The 23,535-nt window shown below is 47.7% G+C and overlaps 1 protein-coding gene across 1 annotated transcript in view; it reads right to left on the reverse strand.

Moving 5' to 3' along the window:
- The window catches only part of AFAP1L1 (actin filament associated protein 1 like 1), a 57,128-nt gene extending 41,475 nt beyond the window's left edge, over positions 1-15,653 (reverse strand). The window contains exon 1 of the mRNA XM_054568205.1: positions 15,524-15,653. Coding sequence (XP_054424180.1) covers positions 15,524-15,539 — 16 coding nt within the window. The 5' untranslated portion in view covers positions 15,540-15,653. The remainder of the gene's footprint in view (positions 1-15,523) is intronic.
- Between the last annotated feature and the right edge of the window lie 7,882 nt (positions 15,654-23,535).

The following is a 23,535-nucleotide window of genomic DNA, read 5'->3' on the forward strand; positions in this document are numbered from 1 at the left end:
CAGTGGGGAATGGCTGGGAAAGGGTTGGTGAACTGCGGGGATTATTATGGGGGATAGCAGAGGAGTACAATTCCCTGATCTGTTGTTATTTCAGGAAGATAGGGAGGCCAGAGGTCAGGGAGGTCACCCATCAGTGAGGTTGTTTCTGGGTGACTTCCTTCCCAGGAGTCAGGCCAGGGTGACAGGGTCAGGACAGCCCTGCATCTTAATGGCCTTTCTAGCTCTGCCTAGGTCCTGTCACCCACCAGCCTTGTTCTGGGGCACCTTGCTCTGGGACCCATGGCTCCCTCTCTCCAAGCCAGTTCCAGACAGGAGGGGTGGGGCAAGCCACCGACTCCTAAGGAAATAGCTTCAGGCTGTGGGACCGGGCTCTCCCAGAATTGTTCCTTTGTCTGCGGATTCCTCCCTGTTTAGCTCACAAAGGAAAAGGTTCCTGGAGGAAGTGAAAAACTGTGACACACACATCCCCCCGCCCCCCTAAGATGGAAGCTGTTTCCATTTGCAGCAGCCTGCACCATCTCCTTCACCCAGAGCCTGGGGAAACAGAAGCAGCCCTGTGGCAGGGGCGGCCGTGATACCCAGTGATGAAGCAGGTAGTATTTTTGAGCTCTTAAGTGATGTTCCAGATGTTGTGCTAAGCATTTTGTGTTGATTACCTCATTTAATCCTCATAATGACCTTGTGAGGTAGATACTGCTTTTACCCTGAACCAAGTGAGGCTCAGTCACAGAACCAAGATTCAAACATGAACCCAACTCTAGAGCCTAAGCTTCCTATTGCTGCGTTATGATACCTTCTGGCTTTCTTCTTCTAACAGGGATTCCCAGCCCCTAAAACCGGCTGGAACCAGCTATGAGCTCCTTTGACCATTCCCCTGCAGAGGCCATTCACAGGATGGGGACCTGCCCTGAGGCCTAGCTGGGGCTGGGCTTTCTGCTTCTGGGAAGCTTGAGTTTGTGGACCTATCCCACCAATTGTCTGGGGCAGGCATAGAGGACAGCTGGCTAGGGGTATGTGGATAATGCAGATAATAATAAAAATATAGAGGAATGACAGAGAGCATGTATTGAACACTTCCTACAAGCTGTGACTAACACTCATTTCTTTTTATAAATAGAACCTCAGGTAGACAAAAATTGGGTTTATGTGTGTGAATTATGTGTGCTTCATGAGATATTGTCACCATTGGTCTATGCATATGCTACTCTCATATAGTTACTTATTTACATAATCGTTATTTTTGCTAATGTGGTCAGCACCCACGAATCTACCATTCAAAGCAAAGCCAGGATATGGACGACACCTTACAGCCCACTGTGATCCCATGTTTTTGCCACGCACACCTAACCTAACTGCCATCTAAATGCTGTATTCTCCATACTCTTGCCTTCCCTTGTATATAGTGTCATTGCAAGTGGACGCACCCGTAAACATTTACACATTTTTTTTAGTTGCTTTCAACTTTATTAAAAGGGTATAATGCTAGAGGTAATCTTTTGTGACTTTTTTCTTTACTATTATACTAAGACTCACCCAATTGTTTCTTGTCATGGTGTTTTTTTGCTGTGTGGTGTGATACTCCATTTTGGGAACGTTCTCTCTGCCTAATACTCTGTGCCTACTACTTCATTTAATCCTCACGGCAACCCTATATGACAGGAGGTCATCTTATCCCTGTTTTACTGACAAGACGCCGAGGCCTAGAGAGGCTAAGGAACTTTCTGGAAGCCACAGGTGCCAAGTGTGACTCTCTCTGCCCTCCTACTGAGCACGGCTTTGGTGTAGAGGAAGAAACACAGGAGCTGGAGTCGAAAGTCCGTGGCTCAAGCCCCAGCTCCATGCTCACTGGCAGTGTGGCCTTGGGCAAATTGCTTCGTGTCTCTGTGTCTCAATTTCCTCAGCACTGAGGTGGCGTGATGGTAACTGCCGTACCCGCTCACGCAGGCCCGAGAAAAGCGAGAGCACGAGACCCCGAAGTTTCGTAAATCGGTAACTTGTGGTTCATAGCATGTGTGCCATCTGCTCCCTCTTTCCCCAAACGACAGAACCTGTGTAGGACTCAGGAGATGAGAATGATGAAAGGCAAAGGTTAGGTTGACAGTCAGCCCATAGAAACCTCAGCGTGATAAAAGAACCAGGAAATCCTCAATAGATGCTTCAGGTTGCACTGATAGGAGCATAGTATGAATTCATCATTGTTAGGTTTGATGGGTCTTTTAAAAAATTATTCTTTTGTATTATTTCTCATCTACTTTCACTATCTGAGACCCCACCCACCCCAGTGCTCTTTGTTCGTGGTATTTCCTCTGCATGGCTTTCCACTGCTACCCACTTCTAGACGTGTGACCTTGGGCAAGTCACTTAACTTCTCTGTGTCTCCTCATCTGCAACATGGGGAAATAATAATACATACACTTAATAGGGTTGTCCTGTGGACCCAGTAAGGTATTATAGGGTATGCTTAGAGCAGTTTCTGATACATACCACGTTCACTATTATTTTAAGCTTACTTAACATTTCTCCTCTCCCCTACTCATCTTTTGAGAGTTGATTATTTAGATACCACTTCCTCCAGGAGGCCCACCCTGCTGTCCTGGACAGGTGAGGTCATCCTGTTATACTCTTCAGAGCAGATGACTTGTTCAATGTTCTTATCCACTGAACTGTGAACCGACAAGAGCAGAGCTGCTGCCTGATCTCATACCTGCCACCGTTGCCCAGGGCCTGGCACAGTAGTGGGCACACAGCAGGTGGCTGGGGAGGGGTTAACTGACAACCCCGAATTCAGAGGAAGGACCACAGACTAGGGAGAGGGCTATAAATCCTGCCGATGACAACTGTCTCCCAGAGCAAAAGGGCTCAAGTGAGTGAAGAGAGAGGGAGGGTGGATCCTGGGCCGCTGGGGGCACTGGAGGACAGAAATCTGAACTGAGAAGCAGATGGCCTTTCCAAGAGTTTAATCAGTACAGTGGGTAGTTGAGACTGGGTGACTGGGACAAAAAGCACTCAGAGTCAAACCTGGGATTTGCCCTCCCTGGCCCAGTGACCCCAGGCCGGTGATGTCACCTCAGTGTTCTCATTTGTGAAGATGAGAACTGTGACCTTGAGAGCACTTGCTTCAGAAAGCTGTGGTGAGCAGAGAGGGAGACGGCGTGCGCAGGGTTAAGCGTTGTGCCAAGCACATAGGAGTCCCTCTGCTGAGCTGGGTTATTACTGCTGAGGTTGCTGGCGGTCACAGGGAAACCAAGTGTCACCTGGGGGTTAGCCGAAATGTTTCAGGTGGGAGGCTAAAGGTCAGGCTCCGAGTGGCTGCCCAGGTAGGAAGTCCATCCCTCCCTTCTTTCCCCTCACTTGCAAAAGCCTCTCAGTGCTAACCTTGGACTGGGTTCTGGACCAGGTGCCCAGGAATCCAGTTCCCAGGGAGCCCAGCCATCCTGGGGCAGCCTTTGGAGGACCCTGGTCTGGCTCCTGTCTCCAGGGCTAAGGGTGGGAATCAAGAAAATGATGGTTGAAGATACTGGAAATGAATGTCTTGCGTGTTGATGAGCCCCAGACAAATGTCTCCTCTGCTCTTCCGTTACACCAACAATTCTACACAATCAATGCTATTGAAAATAGAGTTTGAAGTTGTATCTCCCCTTGTTCTTAACTGAAACTTGTTACTCTTATACAGTTTGCTGCTCACCCGCCGTATTTGCTGTAGCTCCTAAATGGTCACCTTTTTCCAATACTTCCTTTCTACTCTGATGTCAGCTCACTGCTGGCTGTAATAAATTCCCCAAATGGCAACACTTAATACAACCCCCTCGGGCTCCCACCTCATCGGGCACTCCTCAGGGGAAGACACCAGTTTCCTTTGTAACAGAGACGATGAAAGCGCTCCCCATGCTGCAGGCACTCCCTGTGGCGGGTCCCCAATTCCTTTGTAATCCCATCCTTTGGATGGGCAGGCGAGGAGAGAAGCCGAGGGAAAGTGTTACAGAGAAAACTTGGATTCTGTTCTAATTCATTAAGAAAGGTGATCATTTACAAACCTGTATTTTAAGCATGAGCCTTTTTTTTTTACTTGAATGCTTCCTAATGCTGAGTGCTTTCCTTGCATGAGTCCAATGATCCCCCATAGGTAGGCAGGAGATTGTTATCTCCATTTTTAGTTGAAGAAACTCAAGCTCAGGGGATTAAGTGGAAGGAGCAGAGCTGTGATTCAAACCCAGGCAACTGGACACCACAGGCAAAGCACTCAGCTCCCCCATTATGCTGTCTCTATTATTAGTTACAAATCGAGCACCATAGCCTCTCAGGGTCTGGGGCACACCCAGTTAAAAGGACCTGGAGGATACATCCCCTCTCTTGGGAAGGACTCAGGAGGTTCCATTTAGCTTCTACCTGCTCCTCCACGCTGTAGGGACACCGACCCGATTTGCACCCTCAGCATGTTTGTTTCTGTGCCTTTCTTCCCCTGCCATTTTCTCCACCTGGCGTGCCATCTCCCCAGTGCTTCCGAGGTTCCTGGCTAGAAAATGTCCCTCGAGTCCTCTGGTCTTTTATATATTCTCTTTGAAGGACAATTACCAGGTATGACCTCATTTCACAGACACCAGTGACCAAGTGTTACTTCCCCTGCCTCACTAGGAGATTTGGGGCATAAGGACCCTGAGTTTCTCCTCTGTAACTGCTCAGAGCTGCACCTAGTTGCTGGCTAGAGGTAAGGAAATGCGACCCGGCTCTCTGGCTTCCCAACATGCTCCTAGATCAGTTTTCTTCTGGGTTCAAGTGGATCTAAAAAAAAATTCCCCCTTGGTTTCATATCAGCTGGATCTGTTCTTAGCTAACCCTCCAACAAGAATGGGCAGGAAGAATAAATATTTATTTTACAAATGAATAAATTTGATTCCATCTTCAAAAGAAAGCTTTAGTATAAATTATCATAATTTCTCTATTCTAAGATGCCACTGATTTTAAGATGTTTTTATGTACTAAAAAACAGCTTTTTGAAAAAAGAGCAGAAAAAAACAGATTAATACATCAGTTATAAGATATGTTCTGATTCTTTTTTCAAAGTATAAGAGAGTGTTTATTTAGAAAGTTATAGAGGTAATAGAAGTAAATTGGCTGGGCTGTGTGGGCTCAGGAAACAAGGTACAGAAGTGAAAGAAGGGCCCTTGGAGCTCAGGAGAGAGGGAGGCAAAGGCAACGCACCTGGGGGTGGGGCAGAGGCGGGGAGGGGAGAAGCGCGGGTGTGCTTCTGGGAGGGAGAGCTCTAGATGTGTTCTGATTTTTAGAAAGTATGTCTTGCTATCAGTGAAATTTAAAAAATATGATCTAAGTCAATTTTTATATTCTTCTTTTGGCTCTGTTGGTCTCACATCCTAATCCTTGACCACGTCATTATGAAGCGTGGACAGGTATCAGCGACGCGTCCTGGCCAAGTCCCAGCCCTGAATCCCTGTGGGCTGCTGGGTCAGTGGGGGCATGTCATGGCCACCAGCACTGATGGCAGCCCGGAGGCCCCCAAAGCCACTGGACAGGATTTTCTTCCCAGCGGAGAGATGTCTGTGCTCTGCTGATACCTTATGACCATATCCATGGTTCTGTGGAAAACCAAGTGGGAGCTGGTCATGTGACCTTAGGCAAGCTGCTGCCCGTTGAGCCTCAGTTTCCTCACTTGTAAAATGAGGGGTCTAGGATTAGATAGGTGGTTTTCAAATGCCATTCTGATGAAGCTGTGGGATCGGTGTAGCTTCCTTAAGGACTGCCTTGGGAGTAGAAGGGATGGAGGGGGCTGTACTAAGTGTTCTCATTTCTATTTCACCCAAAGCAGCTCTATTGCTTAAGAGTTTGTTTGCAAAAAGGTTCTGGGGCTAAATGTAGTTCAGAAGCACTGTAAATGACATTCTCCCAACACTACTCTTGAATACATACTCTTGTATTGTCCGAGGACAGGCTTTGTTCCTCGTCCCGGACATACCCTCAGAATCCTCCCTGCATGGTGCTCCAGGCAGGCACTCCCAGCCCCTACCTTCTAGTCCGGGGGTTGGCCAACTTTGTCTTTAAAGGACTAGATAGTGCATGCTTTAGGCTTTGCAGGCCATACACGACCTCTGTTGCAACTATTCACCTCTGCCCTTGTAGTCACAAAGCAGCCATAGACAATGCATAATGAGTAGGCGTGGCTGTGTTCCAGTAAAATTTTATTACAAAGAGAGGTGGTTTTTGGCGGGCTGGATTTGGTCCACGGGCTGAGGTGTGCAGACCCATGCATATAATACTTTGACCTGACAGGTGAAGAAACTGAAGCCCAAGGAGGGGATTCAAGGAACTAGGTGTGACTGTGATCCCGTCTCCCGCACAGCGAGAGCGGTTTCGCCCCCCTGCATTGCCCCCTTAGCCAGGACTCTGACAGTTGAGGGAATGGTGCCTGGAAAAGACGTGTGCCCCACTTCTCCCCCTCAGGAGATCGGTTTTCTCCCGGGTTCTTCGAGGGCTATAAAAAGCTGAGCTTGCGCCCTGCTGTCCGTCAGTCCCCGGGGCTGGAATGACCACAATGCGTTGCCACATTCTGCCCCCACTGCAGCCTGACAACTGTGTCAGGGAGGAGAATCTTGCCTGGCTGGCTCTGTACCTCCTCTCCGACCTGGGGTGTGGTTGGGATTCCCGAGTGGAATTTTACATAGAGGACAAACCCTGTCTGGGCACTTTTGGGGCAGCCTCTGTTAATTCCAGGAGGATCAGGGCTTCTTGAAGTCTAAGCACCAGAACTCCTGGGGCCGCAGCTGGAGTGTGAAGGATAAGACTTCTCACTGGCAGCTGCCTGGCCCTATTGTTCACATCCCCTTTCCCTCCCCCGTTTCTTGGCAGACTCCCTGCCCCCACCTTGAAATCTTTACTGGGTAAGTCCTTGTGGCTTATCTAACAGCCCTTCATAGAGCGACCTGGGAATGACTCCCCAGCATTTGCGGAGCGGTGGAAAGCGGTGGTGAAGGTTTTCGGGTTGGGGCTGGGCAGGGTGGGTAAATACACCTTTCTAACCCTCAGGTTCTTCATCTGTAAAATGTGGACTCTAAATATGTATAATTAAACTTAAAACTATAAATAACAAATTTGTGATTATGCAGTGAAAATAAGTAACAGGAAATAACTTTAAAATGCAACAGGGGACAAAGTCACGATAAACATTCCCACTTGAATTCCTTTGGCGGGATGAGATTGCAGTGCTGAAGGAAGATAAATACCACAAATATATTAATATCAAAAACTAAAACGATCTATGCATTCACACACTGACAGGAGCCGCAAACATCCCTCCATAGGGACTGTATGCAGTAGCCTACCACAGAGCCAGATTTTGCCAAAAACGACAAAGATTTTAATACAAAATTGTGTTTCTATGTTTATAATTCATATATACGCCATCTGTGATTTTAGAAAATAGAAGCTACACACTGTACAGATGCTCTGAACTCATAGCTATAAGCAACACTTGTGGATGGGATTTCTCCCCCAGTAAAACTAATGCCATATTTTGTGAACACAAAGGCTAAACTGCTTCAGCTTCTTGCTTGTTGAGAGGATTAAATGGCTCCATGTACACATGTAAACCGCCTGAGCCATGGCGAGCACTCTCTGGCTGTTGTTACTAAACATATACTACGTGTTAGACACTGGCGATGAGATGAAAAGACAGCTTCAGACCACAGGACTCACATGCACACAGACCAAGCATTTAAGTTAGTGCAGTGAAATGTTCTAAAACAGGGTGGAGGTAACCGGAAGTCAGACAGGAGGTCGAAGAGGGGATGTGGCAGAGGAGTGTTCCCAGGGAGATGCTGGTCTCTTTCAGTGAGGGGGAATACAGGGACATTTTTTTTAATTTCACTTTTTACATCCTGTCCAGTGGAAGAACGTCTCAGCTGTCCACTTCACATGGCTTTTGCCAGGGATGAGAGAAGCCACACAAGAGAAGTGTAGGGTGGAAGGGTCCCCAGAGAAAGGATTTTAGTGGTCACCTCTCAGTCTGAATATTCTTCTATTACCCAGGTTCCTTCTGAGAAAGTGCTAGAGTAAGCAACAGGGGATCCCAGAAGGTGTTTGAGCAGGGTCAAGGGTCATGAAAAAAAACCCCCCAAAACAACCCAGCCAAAATGGTGCATGAGAACAGTGAGCACATCAGACTCACTTGAGAGCTTTGCAAAAAATGCACATTCACAAATCGCACTCCAGACCCAGGGATCAGACCCGTTGTGGGACGTATTTCCAGGAGGCTCCATAGGAGATGACTCTGAGCCCCGCTGGATTTGAGGACGCCTGCTGCAGACTGCTGCAGGGGTGGTCCTCGGTCCAGGCAGGCGGGAGAGGGTGAGAGTGCAAAGAGGAAGCTCCTAAAGGGGGTTACAGGATATAGTCCAATAAAAGTCCAATGAAAGATACATTTTCCAATAAAAGTCCATAGGATTTGGAGTCTTACTGTATAAAGTATGAAGGCAAAGGAAATGACAAATAATCATGAAGTCTATGTTTCTATCCCTAAAATGAGAATCATTGAAATGGAGAATCCTGGAGCTGAGTGGCCATATCCAATTTCTGTTCTGTGATTTTTTTTTTCTTTCATTTATTCACACTTTTTGAGCCCCTTCTATGTGCCAGGCATTAAACTGGGTGCTGGGGAAAGAGCTGTGGACAGGTGAGAAGGGTCCTGCCCTCACAGAGCTCACATTCACAGCTAATTCAATCCCCAGCATTAATTATAATTGTGAAAATGGCAACCAATGAGAAATTCAGGTGCTATGAGTCCCTTAAAAGGGCGATGCAGCTTGAGAGACTGGGGAAGATCGCCTTGAGGAAGAGATGCTTGAGCAGATTGTCAAGGATGAGTAGGAGTTAACCAGGTGAAGGTACAAAGGCCAGTGTGAGGAGAGCCCACAGTAAGAGATAGACAAGGGCCCAATGTAAGTTTGTGACAGACAGGGCAGGACCTTGAGGGCCACCACAAGGATTGTAGTCTATTTCTTAAGAACAGTGGGAAACTTTTGAATGGTTTAAGTGTAATCAGCTCTGTGGTTTTAAATAACTGTCTTGAATTGCATCATGCCTTCTTCCCAAATTCCATCCACAAGCAGAGATAATTCACAAGTCCATTAAAGTCTGTGATACAATGTATATTTAAAGAAAAGATCAATGCTTTTGGTTGAAGTATGCATTCTCAGAAGTCTTGTTCTCTATCATATGCAAAAGAGCCATGTCTATGGAAACATTGTGACTATTAAGTGACAGTTGTCCTTAACCTGTATATTATTGTGGTCCCCACAGGAGCCATTCTGTGTCTTCTCTGATATGTGGCCACTCAAGATGTCCCTGGACAACTCCAATTCTATTATTGAATACCTCTTTTCATTTGCATGCTTCTCCTAGATTGAGCCCAAATAATTCTCTGTTTAACCTCTTGTATAGCTTTCTGGAGACTCTGTCACTTCTTCTACAGGACTGATCCCATGTCCCCCCTTCAAATTTAGTCTGGTTCACCAACAGCCCCATTTCCTTCCATAGCTCCTCACGTGGTTGTGTTGTTCACAGAAAAAGAGAAATAGAAAGGGTCATCTGATTTGGTGGTGAATAAAAGGAGTTCAAAATTGGGTCACTGGGAGGTTAAGTTGACCTCCAAATGGAAATGTACCACAGGCAGGAGGTAATGCAGGAGTAACTCATGGCTGGAGATAGACACCGAGAGTCCCCCTCCAGAGGGGCTTGGTTCTCTACAGGAGGGAGCGTAGAGAGTGGGCTGAGCTGGTGGGGACATAAGGGGAGAGGCAGAGGGCAAGAGCCATCAAGGAAGAAAGAGCAAGTCAGAGGGAAATATGGGACATAATTAGTAAGCACTCACTCTGGGCCAGGCACTGGGTGCCGGGCAGATATTACCACATCGCAGCCTCTCACGGCTCTGTGTCATTCTTGCTGCTTTACAGACTGAGGGAACAAGACTTAGGTCACTTGCCTTAGGGCAGGAGAAGCAGAGGGTATGAGCAAGTATAAGAGTGGGATTGGGGCATGGGAGAGGCGGAAAAGGCTTCCTGGAGGGATAGAGCGGTGGTTATCTAACCTAGGCTTATTTGATTCCCAAATTCATGCTTTTCCCCACTCTGCAAAGTTGGAGAATACATTTAGAAAACTAAGTAGAGGGTCAACAGAACTACAGAGAAGTCCAGGAGATGGGACTTAGAATAGGCCAAGATTAGACAAAACGGAAACCATTTGTAACCCGTAAGAGTGGGCTTTCAGCAGAAGGTGTGATTGGAAGTGAGACTGCAGGCAGGGAAAGAGCGTGTGGGAAGGAACAGGAAGCTGTGAGTGCTGACCATTTATTTGAGAAATTTGGCCAGGAAAGGAAGGAGGAAAATGCTTAGGATGGCGGGGGTATATGTGTGTGTGTGGGATTAATTTTTTTGTTCAGTTGCAAGTTTTTTTTTCTTTTTTTTTTTTAAAGGGGAAGAATGGTATGAGAAGCTAATGATATCCAAAAACAGGATTGTTTTTCCAAACCAAAGATCAGAATGGCAGAGGGTGGGGAGGGAGGAAACTTAATTGGCAGGGTGCTCACCCACGTGAGAAGAGGGGCCTGAAACTGAGGTGTGAGGGAGAGGCGGAAAAACCCCTGACTATAATAGAGAAGCCAAACACAGGAGGCTGAGTGGGACAAGAAAATGGACATGGAGCCCAGCGACCCGCAGAAGCCTCTGCAGGCATGAAAGTGAGGTTAAACACCATGGCCCCATGTGGCTGCATCCACCCACTGCAGAGTGTGGCTCAGATCCAAGTAATTATACTCGATAAATATAACATCTATCATTTACTGAACACTGCCTAAGTGCTAGCTTTTCCCATGACACTCCAGATGAAATGAAACTGGAGTTCAGAGAAATTAAGTAATTTACCCAATTCATACAAGATCACACAGTTAGAAAGTTGCAGTTGAACTCAAACCCTAGTTTGTTCATCCTCTGACCCACTCAATTCTACTGAGTTGCCAGGCTGTTGAAGGTCACCTCACGGAACATGTTTGGATGGACAAGGTGAGTATGGAATGGATGGGTGTTCCTTTCAGGAAGACAGCAACTGATAGAAATGGTGGAGACAATTAACTTGGATGTCAGGGGAGAGGTATGGGAACTCACAGCCATGGGGACAGCCTCATCATTGCAGTAGCTACAGGCTGCTGGGTCAGTGCAAGCTATGGACAGGGAAGACGTGGCAATAATAATAATAATCTCAAAGCTGGTCTAACAGAGGACAAGACATGGAATGGGTTCTTCTATCATCTCTTGAACAATAAAAATTTCATTTAATGAAAAGTAGAGCTTTAAATTATTTCTTGAGTTGCCCAGTAGACAGTATGATCTCCCAAGGAATATAGAATGCAGCAAAAGAAACTCCCATCTTGGGTTGAATTTGATTAGTTGAGAAAGAATTGGTTGTGAAGTGGAAGGGAAAGTAATCTTGGGGCAATCAATGACTGCATATGAGCCAGGCAGATCAGACATAACCTTGGACATTAAGAAGGCATATTAAAAAAATCAAAGAAAATTTAGACCGAAGACTTTAAAGAGAAGATGGCTTGAGAAGACTGGAAACAGTTCACAAAGGCAAAGTTCTGAAGACACAACCACAGTCAGTAGGCATGAATACATAGAACAAATAAGAGAAAATGGACACTCAGAAATGTCTGTTGGATAGTGGTCCAGTTATTGAACTTGCATTTCCACAAGACAAACACCATAAAGGAGCTTCAGGATACAGAGAAGACTAAGACATGGGCCCTGTCTCTGAGTGGTACAACAGCTGACTAACCCATTATTTAAAGTTGGGACTCAAAAAGTGTCATCAGATTCAGACCAGTGTGTAGAGGGACCAAGCAGGGTTCTACACAGCAATTTTATTATGTTAAATCTGATTTTGAAAGATTGTAATTAGTACAATAGTCAGCAATTATTGAGTGGGTTCCACATGCTAGGCACTGTATTTTCCAGCACTTAATATTTACAATGACCTCAAGAAATAGGTATTATCAGTATCCATATATTATCCTCATATGAGGATAAGTTAATTATTTGTCCTGTAGAAGGTGGTGTACAGTGAAGGTGTTACCTTCACCAATGGCTGACTCTCTTTGTAAGATATTCATGAATCAAGAAATTCCCCTGGAACGAATTTCATTATAATACAGAGTCTGGCACAAATAAAGCCCCTTTTTTATTACAAAATCTCTTGTTACAAAATCATAAGCATGTTATTCTGTAATATAACAATATAACACTCAAGCACACCATATGACATTTTAAGTGAAGTGTTCAAATTAAAACTATAAATTATTACACCCATATGATGAACCTACCAACTACACTCAAGCAGGCCTTCCTTCTGCTGGGCCCTGGTATATAGGTAAGTGGTTTCGGAGGCCATTACTATATCATATGAATCCTGCTTTACTTATGGAAACACACACACACTGTTAGAAGAGAAAGCCTACTCCCCAGGTTTGTTTCCGTTCTTCAGTTGGTTGACTCTGATGCTGTAATTGCTACTGAAGATCTGAACAGCGCACCTGCAGGGCGATGGAGGCAGAGTGTGGAGGGGGTGGTGCTTCTAGCAGGAGCATTTGGTGTCCAAGCCCTGTTCTAGGGCTCGGGCAGCTTAGCTGCCACCGTGGAGGCAGCCAGATGCAAGCTTAACAACAGGACTTCAGTCCTAGCCCAGCTCTCTTTCTATCATGGTGCATGACGGTACAAGTTCATGTCAGTGGCCTGCTGTCATGGACTGAGTTGTCTCCCCCTCTCCCTCCAGCTCATATGTTGAAGCCTTAGCCCCCAATGTGTTTGGAAAGAGCACCTGTAGGGAGGTATTTAAGGTTAAGTGATGTCATAAGGGTAGGGCCCTAATCTTCTAATACTGGTGTGCTTTTAAGAAGAGGAAGAGACACTGGAGCTCTTTCTCTGTGGGTTTTTTGTTTTTTTTTTTTTTTTTTTTTTGCGAAGAGGCCATATGAGGACACAGTGAGAAGGAGGCTGTCTACAAGCTCAGAAGAAAGGTCTCACCTTGATCTTGAACTTCTAGCCTCCTGAACTGCAAGAAGATAAGTTTTTGCTGTTTAAGCCATCCAGCCTATGGTATTTTGTTAGGCAGCTCTAGCTTTCTAATATACCTGCCATGCCTGCTTTCCTGTGACGTGGGATTAATGATAGCACCTGATCACCCCCATCCCATCACTTGTTCTGAGAGAAGCCGTGTAAAAAGCTGAGTGTGGAGCCTGGCACGTGGTAAGAGTTTGATGACTTCAGTTGTTATTGTTACTAATACTGAAGTGTAGTTTCCTCCACAGTTCCCCAGGCTTGACAGTCCCTCTCCCCACGTGGTAGCTATGGGGTTGAAACCAGACCTACGCTTCTGAAACCTCCCTCGCCGACAGAAGAGTATGCACACAAACCGACCTGGGCACCGGGGCACAACAGGAGAAGTCTGCTGCAATGATTTTTCAAGTCTCATGTTTTATCTTAAAACACATAGATTTTTGTATTCTAATACTTAGTCATGTTTGCTTTAATTCATAAAGTGTTTGCAGTAATTTATCATGGCAGACAGCTACAACTAAGGATCTAGACAGATAATCTGGTCCTGTGTGCCTGTCTACTTTGCTCACATTTTGAAAAAGTCTTTGTAAGTCACAAAGAACTGTTCTGATGTGAGGATGTAGTAACATTCTTTGTCTTTTTTCAAAACCTGCATTACAGTCAACATGAGGTGCGCTCTCAAGTATGTTTTATATTACTATATAACCAAGTGAACCACTGTTAGTGAGCTCCTCTGTGTGCCAGGCATCGGGTCGGCAGACTGACCCCGGAGATCCGCTCCCAGCCTTCCGGACGCTGCCCATGGGGCAGGGAAGGCAGACACTACCAGGTAGTTGGATAAGTGACCCTTAGTTATGGCAGTCTGGTGAGAACTGTGAAGGAGGAGGAGAGTGGCTTTGGAAAGCCTGCAGTAGGGGAAAAGGCCAGAGCTCTAGAACATTCTGAGTCCGGCTCCCTAAGAAGAGTGCTCCGGAGGCAGCCTACTGAAGTGAAGCATGGGTTTTAAATATTTAAAACTGAGTGAATTGTGGTCACCCTTGGTGTGCCTGAGGAGGACACAGTCTGCTTTCCATAATTCTGGATAGGCTAGCTGTGGATTTGTGTGCTGGGGACCAGACAGGCTGGAATTTGGCAACTTGTGGTAGGGAATGGGGTGGGGGCTGGTGCTCTGCTTTAGATATATGACGTGGGAGGTGGGGACAGCGGACTGAGGGTCATTAGTGCCCCTTTGCTCTTTCTCTTTTTCTCTCCTGGTGAGTGTGTATACTCTTTGTAGACTTGTCTAGGAGTCAGTGAACAGTGAGAACTGCTTTGTAAATCTTGAATGGAGAGCCAGGGGTCCCCTCCAGCCCTCCGAACTCTGGCTTTATCTGTAACGGAAGTGCAGGGGACATCTACTGCTCATGCCACATCCCTGCCCCCAGTGCCCTTCTAATTGCTTCCACAGCCTTGGTCACTCCTTTCCCCCCTGGTGGCCTCAGCACAGCAAACAGGCGGATGGAGGACGTGTGTAAATTATCGCAGGGATGGGGAAGGATTTTCCATTAATAATAACAACAACAACAACAAGAATAATGCTTCTTTTGTTGGCACCACACTCACTGGCTTACTCGGTATATTCACACCCGCAATATCTTTGGGTCCCAGAGGTGGGGGCTAGGACTCTGGTGTCCCAGCCTTGGCCACAGCGCCCGTGCCCCATCAGGCCACTTCTTGGCCCGTGCTCTCCGAGATGGCTGGTCTTTTCTTAAGCACAGACCCCTAGGAACACTGCTCGCTTTTCTCATGTCAGTTCCAGTTTCTGCAAGCCCCCACCGCTTCTGTGAAATTTCTACCGAATATACTCATCTCCTGAGAACTCTAGGAGGAAGAGGCCTCGGAGATGATCTAGTCCGACGTTATCACTAGCCCCGGGGGCAGAAGGGGCTGGGCTGAGGTTACCGCGCTGGCCAGGAACGGAGCCAGGACGCCGCGCGCCTGCTCTTCCTCCTCCCAGGGCCCTGGGCAGCTGCGGGCTTCGGTCTCCTGGGGCTTCTCCCCAGGCGCGCAGTGGGGTCTTCACATGTGGGGTGTTTCTGAACTGTAACCTGTCAACCTTACTGTACGCTTCCTGAGGGGTGGGAAAGCTCGCCGGACTCAGGAATCATGTGGGGGGATTCTTTTAGGAGTTTAGGAATGGGAGTGTATCAAACTTCGGTTTTACACACAGAGGGCCACTCGCCCCAGAACTAACAGACACCGGGCTTCCAGGGGCTGCAGGGGGCACCTGCATACACAGCGCCGGGCCTTCCACTCCCCCTACTCCGCCCCACCGTCCCCTCTCTCCCTCCTCTCCGGCCTCTCGATCTCCCGGTTCCCTCTTCCCCGCCTCGCGCAGCAACAAGTGCGGCCGCTGCCGCTCCTCTTACCCCGGCCTCGGTCCATGGTGCCGGCCGATCCCCAAGGCGCGCGGCGCAGGTTGCTGTGGCTCCGGCGGGGCAGGCGGCGGCGGGTGCGCCGAGCTCTCCAGTCCGCCCCGCGGGAGCGCCCTCCTCGCGTCCCCTCCCCCAGACAGGATGCTAGCCCAGCACCCCCGCCCGCCCCTCTACGCCTCTCCCGGAATAGACCCAGAGCACGCCTCGCCCCCTGGGCCGCGGGCCGGTGTCCCTTCTCCCGCACACGCCCGTGCCACGCCCTGCCTTCCGCACTCCCTCCCGCCCCTCCCGCTCAGGTCCACAGGACTCAGTTCCCAGTTGCTGCGCTTTAGGTCCCACGCCGTGCGTCCCACTGCAGCCCGAACCAAGGTGGTGTTTCGCTCTGCTTGCTCTCCGCTAGTGATGGGGAGCTGACCATCGTATCTCCCAGCTCACCCAAATTTAGACTGCAGGGACCGATAGAACGTGCCCGCCCCCGCCCCCCCCCACGCCCCCCCGCCCCGGCACAGTGGAATCAAAGCCTCTCCCTGCAGCTGCCACCTATTTTCTGGCTTTGGGTTTATAGTCTCCAGCCATCAGGTCTTTCTTGAACACCCAGTGAGTGGACTGGTTGCTATGGTGGTGTGAACAATGGTATGAAAGATGGGTGAAGTAATAATTTAAAAAATCCAGTACCTTGTGCAAAGGCAGAGAGACAAGGAAGGGCCTAGGAAAGGGCATCCTGCACTTTCCTGGACTGGGAATTTTTTCTCCACCGTTTTTATGGGCAGGTTGAAATTGATGCTGGCTTTGCAAAATTGCATGCGTAGTTTGTTTAGTGTGCCTGTGTGTGAGCACTTAGAGGAAATGTGGGGTGTGTGTGTGTGTGTGTGTGTGTGTGGCGGGGGGAGGGGGATGGAAACAACAATGGGATTTAAATCTGAAACGTGTGTGAGCCCCTGCTCTACTCCTTTGTAAATGTGTAACATTCAGCCTATGAGGCGTGCTTGCTCCTGTGTCGGGGTAATAACCTCACACTGACCCCACAAGACTGTGCGCAGGGCAAGTGAAATCATGATACAGACCCACTTTATAAGCCATAAATAGCTATACAAATATGAGCCATTATTATTTTCCAAGTTCCTTTTTGTTCCTGCCACTTTTCCAATTTGAAAAGGTCAGTTTAAATTCTAAAGCAGACAACCCAAAATTTACAAGTGGATGAAGTTCCAAAAGTTCACTGTTTAAACTCTCAAACACTTGGAATTAAGACTATAAATTGCAGTTAATTGCCCAGGCTAGCCTGTTAATACTTTTAAAAACATAATATTTCATTTGAAAAAAATTTTAAAATAGAGAACATAACTGTTGCAAAAGTGGAGGTTTGGGTAGATTAACTTTCAGGAACTCTGGAGTTTTATCAGAGAATGGGAAAAGTCAAAAGGGCTAAGAAGCATTTCGTATGAGAGAATGTATCTGCAAGAGAATGTGTGGAGTGGATTAACCAAGTTGTGGTCTGGAAAAGATGTAAAAACGGGAGAACCCAGTCTTCGTACAGTTTTGAGGATTAACAACCTTGGGTGTCCACCCTTTTAGCAACTCTGGGCCACACCGGAGGAGGAAGAGTTGTCTTGGGCCACACATTAAATATACAAAAACTAACAGAATAAAAAATAATCTCATAATGTTTTAAGTAAATTTACGTTTTGTGTTGGGCAGCATCGGGTTGGACACCTCTCCGTACTGTGGTTCTGGTTTAGGTAATTACCCATAATGTCCACGGGGTGGCACTGTGGACTGAGTTGACTACAGCTTGGTTGTCAGGAATCGTGAATGAGATGAATGAGGAGGCTACCTGTGGGTTTTGGATAAGGAATCATATACATTTTTTGTACTTTTCCTTGAATGCGGTCGATGGTTGCCCCCAAAGCTATACCTTTTTCATTAGTTCACTTAAGAATATTTATTGTACTCTGTGTAAGTTTCTATTGGGAAAACTAAGAAGGAATAATCTCTTCAATGAATTTACAATGTAGTAGAGGAAATAAATATGCACAAAATAATGAAGTTACAAATTATTATGTGAAAAACACCAGAGTAGAGATAAAGTGCTTTTTGGAGTTCATCAAGACAAAGCAAAGATGTCTCACTGACCATGGGGACAGTAGCGGATGGCAGACGTCTGGCGAGCCTGCATTGAGGAGATAACATTGCAGGCAGAGACAGCAGCAAGAGCGAGGACACAGAGATAGCAAACTGCAGTGTGCCCGCCGCGCTGTTTGGTTTGGCTGGACTGTGAGGTCGGCGGGAAGCACCGGGGAGGGACGGTGAGGGAGGCTGTGGAGGCCTGGCTCTCTCCTCCCCTTTGTGTTTCTCTGTCAGAGTGCAGCTCTCTGGAAAGGATTTTTTAGGGTCTGCCTCAGATCTTCCCTCTCCTTCTTGCTCAGTCCCAAGTCTTCCAGGTTAGCCTGGTGCTTGTCTAAAGAATTCTGTGTGAAGAGCTTCAGCCCTGCAAAAAAGATATCAAATTCAGCCCCAGTGAACAATACCAGGAAGAAAGCTTTCAACTCCCTCAGGCTCCCAGTCTTGTGAAAACAAATGATACCCTCCAGTCTCATTCTTAGCTTATCAGGTGGAACTGGGAAGCCCTGGGAAAGAAAAATTTAGAGGCCAAAGGTTCTTTGTCCCAGTGACAGAAACACACTCTAGCCTTCTAACTTGTCGCCTTGCCCAGGTGTGCTTCCATCCTGGCCACCAGAGTGACCGTTCCACAATCCCGATCAAATGCCTCCTAAATTATGTAATGGCCCCCCTTGCCCTCATTATCATGGTATTTAGGATGCCTGCTTTACTGAGACCCAAGCCACCATTCCTCAGAGTAGATGAGCATTTATCTCCGGAGACCTTGGGAAGAGGAAGAAAAACCACAGATTGAGGGCTCAAATCTGGACTTTTGAGCCGATTCTGTCACTCTGTGACCCTCGGTTCTTTCATCGGGGTGTCAGTGTAGAATCTCCTACTTCCTTCCCTCCTTGCCTCTCCGTGTTCCGCTGGACTGCAAGCACTGCGGCGGGCACTCTATCTTCCACGGCCAGATCCTTAGCGCATGCCTGGCACCTAGTAAGTGCTAATGTCTTGGGGAGTGAGTCAGTGAATAAATGCCCAACCACTGAGGCTTCTATGAATGCGTGTGTCCTGGAGGGGGTCCCATTCAGCTTCTGGGATTGTTTATTTGCTTATTTACTTGCAGAGGGAAATGACACTGCAATGAGGTGTTGTATGAGCATCCACCCCACTGCCTGCTGCTGTAGGTGTGCAGCCAGCCCACGGGGCTTCTCCTCTGTGCAGGGCCCCCTCCCGAGCTCCTTTGTGCAGGGTGAGCCCCAGAGCCCCTTGCGCGAATGTCTGCTCAGTGCTAGTCTGCTAGTCGCTGGATGAAAACCTCCCTTGTTTCGCTCAGCACAATGTTGCCATTATAGCCCCTATCCAGGGAAATGACACATGCCTGCTGGTCTACCCTGGGCCCCGGAAGGCAGATAGAGATCTGGGTGGCAGCTACTGGGAGAAAGAGAGTTTCACGGATGGATGAGAACCCCTCCCTTTGTCGCACCTTCAGTTTCTGTTCCAGGGCAGGGGCTCCTGCCTTCAGCCAGGCTGCGGGGCTTGGCGCCCGTGGTCAGCAGAGCCCAGTGCACTGGTGGTATTGCAAGAAAAGGAACTTCTGCTTTTATGTCCAAATGCTGCATGAAGCCCAGCCCTCCTTTTGGGTTCTCCCTCCAGAAAGGAGCACCCTTGGCTCCTTGAATGAGGCCCACAGGCCGAAGTGCCTACACAGCCAGGCAGGGGTGGTATGTGTGGGCTGGCCATGAGAGCAGTGGCAAAGCAGGGCATCTTGTCCCAGCGGAAAGGCCAGAAGCCGCAACCTGGGCCAGTGTGGCCAGTGGGAACATGGGGCAGAGGTGGCCAGATACTCAGGTTTTTCAGGAGAATCCATAATCCAGATTTTAGGTAACATCTCTTTTGATGTAAATATGTTGGTAACCAATATCCACTATTTTAAAACATTCCAAGAGCCAACTCAAACACCCCCATGGGCTTAATCTGGCCCACAGTTTCCCCATGTGGAACCCTGAGGGAGATTGCAGACCCATGAGGACTTCTGGGGAGTGTGTCCAGCTGGGGCCTCCACCCTGAGGGCCGAGGTGCAACCCAGCAAACAGTGCAGCGCGGACGAGTGCTATTCTGAGAGGTGGGCTGCACGCCCCACCCTCATCCCTGGGCGTTGGGCTGGTGCCAGGCTACAGGGGTCCAAACTCAATTGCTTAAATCTGACACTAGAAAAGCTGTAGAGCTGAGAGGAGGAGCCTGAGAAGATTGGCCAGTACGGTACCATCATTTGTCAGATGAGCAAACTGAGGCCACGAGAGGAGGGAGTCTTGCCTGAAGTCACACAAGACCTTAAGGGCAGAGCCAGAAGTGGTGCCCAGGGCTCCAGACTTGGCGACACCAGAGCCATACTCATCCTGCTCAAACTGCTGCCACAAGTGTCACTCTCTTCAGTTTGTGGGACACAAAGAGCATGACTTTGCTATGAGGTAGATCTGAATTTGATACCCAGTTAAGAGCATGACCTTTAACCTCTTTGAGCCCCAGATGCCTCATCTAAAAATTGGGGCTAATGGCACCTCCATCGCACAGTGGCTGTGAGGCTTAAGTTCGACCATGTGAGCACATGGAGTGCTTGGCGGCTCGCCTGGCACAGGGGATGTGCTCTCTGAATTCCTCTCTTTAGGGAGGACCTGTTGTGCAGTGGTCAAAGCACCTGGGCTTTGGGGTGAGACATCCCCGAGTTCCAGGTCAGGCTGCACAGCCCGCAGCATGAAACTTTCAGTGAACTGCCTACCAAAGGCCCAGCTTCCTCACTGTAAAAAGAAGATGAAAGTAGTGCCCAGAGGATTGAATGAGACATAAAAAGCACCAAACACAGGGCCTGACCCACCATCAGAAGTGTGAGTTATTGTTGTAATCAGTGTGGATTTTCTCTGAAGACATCAGGTGCTTATGGAAATACGAGTAGGGTACTACACCAAAAATAAATAAATAAATAAATTACTTTATAGAAAATTGTGTATTTATTCTTACATGTTTAAACTTCAGCCACCCTTGAAGCACTCTCCATTTGAGGCAATATACCTATTGAGACTTTTTTCCACTGCTCAAAACAGTTTTTGAACTCCTCGATTTTGATGCCTTTTATTGCTTCTGCCCTTTTTGGTTTCACCTCTTCCACATCAAACAAAAAAGTCACCCGAGGTGAGATTCGGTGAATAGGGAGGGTGGGGTATGGGGGTCATGCTGTTTTTGGTCAAAAATTGCTGAACACTCAATGCAATGTGGGCAGGTATGCTTGTAAATCACCCATCATGAAATGGGCAAATGTGTTGAGTCTTCAAAAGGAATTCACTGAAGTCGAATACAGCCTCTCACAACAATGCCAGCTGGTACATTGATACAGATGGGTTCCTAGAACACGTACCTAGTGAGGGAACCCTGTACTACAAGGGGCCCTCCCTCTAGAAGGTAATTCTTTTTTTGGCGGGGAGTCCCGGCCACACACCTAGGCTGCCTGCTGTGGTGCACTTTTTGTAAATCAAACCATTGGATTCTGCCAGGTCCCGCCTTCACTGCAGGGATACCTGATGCCCTTAGATATGAAGACTACCCAGTTTCCAGCTCCTGTTACCCAGAGTCTGTTAAGGGACGGCATTTTGCTTGTGTGTGTGTGTGTGTGTGTGTGTGTGTATGCTATTATTTTGTCAGAAGGACACTTTGCTTGGGACAATTTCTCCTGATCCAGGTGGTCAAGACTGTGTGTTAGAGAGGCAGTCACACTGCTTTTGTATGACAGTGAATTCTTTATCCACAAGAGGGCTTTGGGAATAAAGAGGCCCTTGAGTCCAGGTCCTACAAGCACTTCTCAGTGACTGACCTGGGCAGATTTTGACTCCCTTGTATGCATTTGCTCGGCTGCCCTGGTGAGTCTGACCTCCCATCCCATGATCCATCGGGGGCAGATGCCTGCACTATTCAAACTGTCATCACTCTGCCTCACACAGGCAGCGAAGGTATGTGCGCGAGACCCCGCCGTCAGTGTTAACTCACTCTGGAAGCCAGTGTGTTCTTCATGACTCCTGTGGTGGCAAGTGACAGAATCACAACTCAAAGCAGTTTAAACAAAAGGGGAATTTATTTGCTCCAAAGGTTAACAGGGGAAGTGGAGGGGTGAAGTTGGCTTTAAGGCAAGCTCAGATCCCCAGGAATGCGAACAGAGCACTTGCTACTTTCTCTCAGCCTCCTACCTTTCTCTGTTGAGTCTTCATCTTCACATTAACTCTTCCTATCTGGCAAAGAAGGCCTTGCTGCTCCAGGCCTGCACGTCTTTGTAGCAGAGATTCCAGGTGACAGTCATGCCTCTCTCCTTATAGTTCCTGCACTGGCCCATAGGGGGCACTGACAGTCTGGGTAACCACCTGATCTAAGACTGAGGGAGATGCTGAGGGGTCAAACGCCCCTGCAGCCAGGTACCGTCCCTGTAGCACATCATTCCTTCCTTCCCACCCTATGAAATAAGTGCTCTTGTTTCTATTCTGCAAGTCTAATTTCATGTGGTGTATTAATTTGCTAGGGTTGTATAACAAAATACCACAGTCTGGGTGGCTTAAACAATGGGAATTTATTTTATGACAGTTTCTGGATGCTGGAAGTCCACGAGCAAGGGGTCAGCAGGGTTGGTTTCCTCCGAGGCCTGTCTTCTTGGCTTTCTGATGGCTGCTTTCTTGCTGCCTGTTCATTGGTCTTTCTTCTCTGCATGTGTCCTTGGTGTCTCTCCCTGTGGCTTAACCTGTTTTCATAAGGACACCAGTCAGCTTGGGTTATGGCCCACCCGAGCACCCTCATTTTAACTTAATCACGTCTTTAAAGACCCAACGTCTGGGTATATCTGCATTCTGAAGTAGTCGAGGTTAGGTCCTGAACATATGGATTTTTGGGGGAGGGGACACAATTCAGCCTGTAACCCAGGCCTGGTAAATGGTGAGGCTGGGCCTGGCCACGGTGCTGTAATGTCCCTGGAAAAGCTCACGGGGGCGCCCATGAAAGCAAAGGGTTTACAACTCTGAGCAGCAGGGCAAGGCACTCTATCCAGTGAAAACCTTAACAGGAAGTCCCTGGATACATGATGCCCTGGAACCAATTGCCTCCTGTTGCATGATGCCCTGGAACCAGTTGCATGACTGGTGCATGGCTGTCTTGGTTCCCTGAGGTGGGCAGGGATTAACCAGGCCCTGCTGAATCATCAGAGTAGCTTGTGTTTTATCATCTGGTAGTGTTCCCTTTGGCTCCCCAAAGACCAGTCATCATAAAGAAATTGAGGGAATACATGTCTTCTCCTTCCCCACTCTCATCAAAGAGAACAGTGTTTCCTGAAGTGTGGAATTCAGACTATTGGTGACATGAGATAAACTGAGATGTTACACAGGCCAAGGTATTTAAAGATTTGACAAATTTGTCTGAATTTGTATTTAAAACATAAAACCAGTCCTTATAAACTCATAATTTCAATGATATTGCTTAAAACAGAAACATCAGGTATGAGTTGATTGGAAGTAAAATACTCTGTAAGTGGCACTAAATAAATAATCTTATGAAAATTGTGAGGGTGCTATTTGAATGACTGAAATTTGGGAAACACTGGGGTAGTTCCCCCTGAGAAGGAAACGCTTTTGGTCATGGGCATAGATGTCACTTGGCTTTTGTGACCTGATTTATCTGCACACTTGGCCCTAATTTGCCTCGAGGACTAGCCATGAGGGGACTGCAGGTCTTTGGTTTCTCCTGCCTGTGTCCCTTCCTACACTGACTGGACCGGGCCCAGCAATGAGGCAAGTAGGCTCTTGGGGGGTCACGAGAGGCTGGCCCTTATCCTCAAGGTTTCTGGATTTTATTTATTTAAAAAAAGTCTCGCTCCA

Source organism: Pteronotus mesoamericanus, unplaced genomic scaffold, assembly GCF_021234165.1.
Source record: "Pteronotus mesoamericanus isolate MK-2021 breed Mesoamerican mustached bat unplaced genomic scaffold, CSHL_Meso_final contig_2, whole genome shotgun sequence".
NCBI lineage: Eukaryota > Metazoa > Chordata > Mammalia > Chiroptera > Mormoopidae > Pteronotus > Pteronotus mesoamericanus.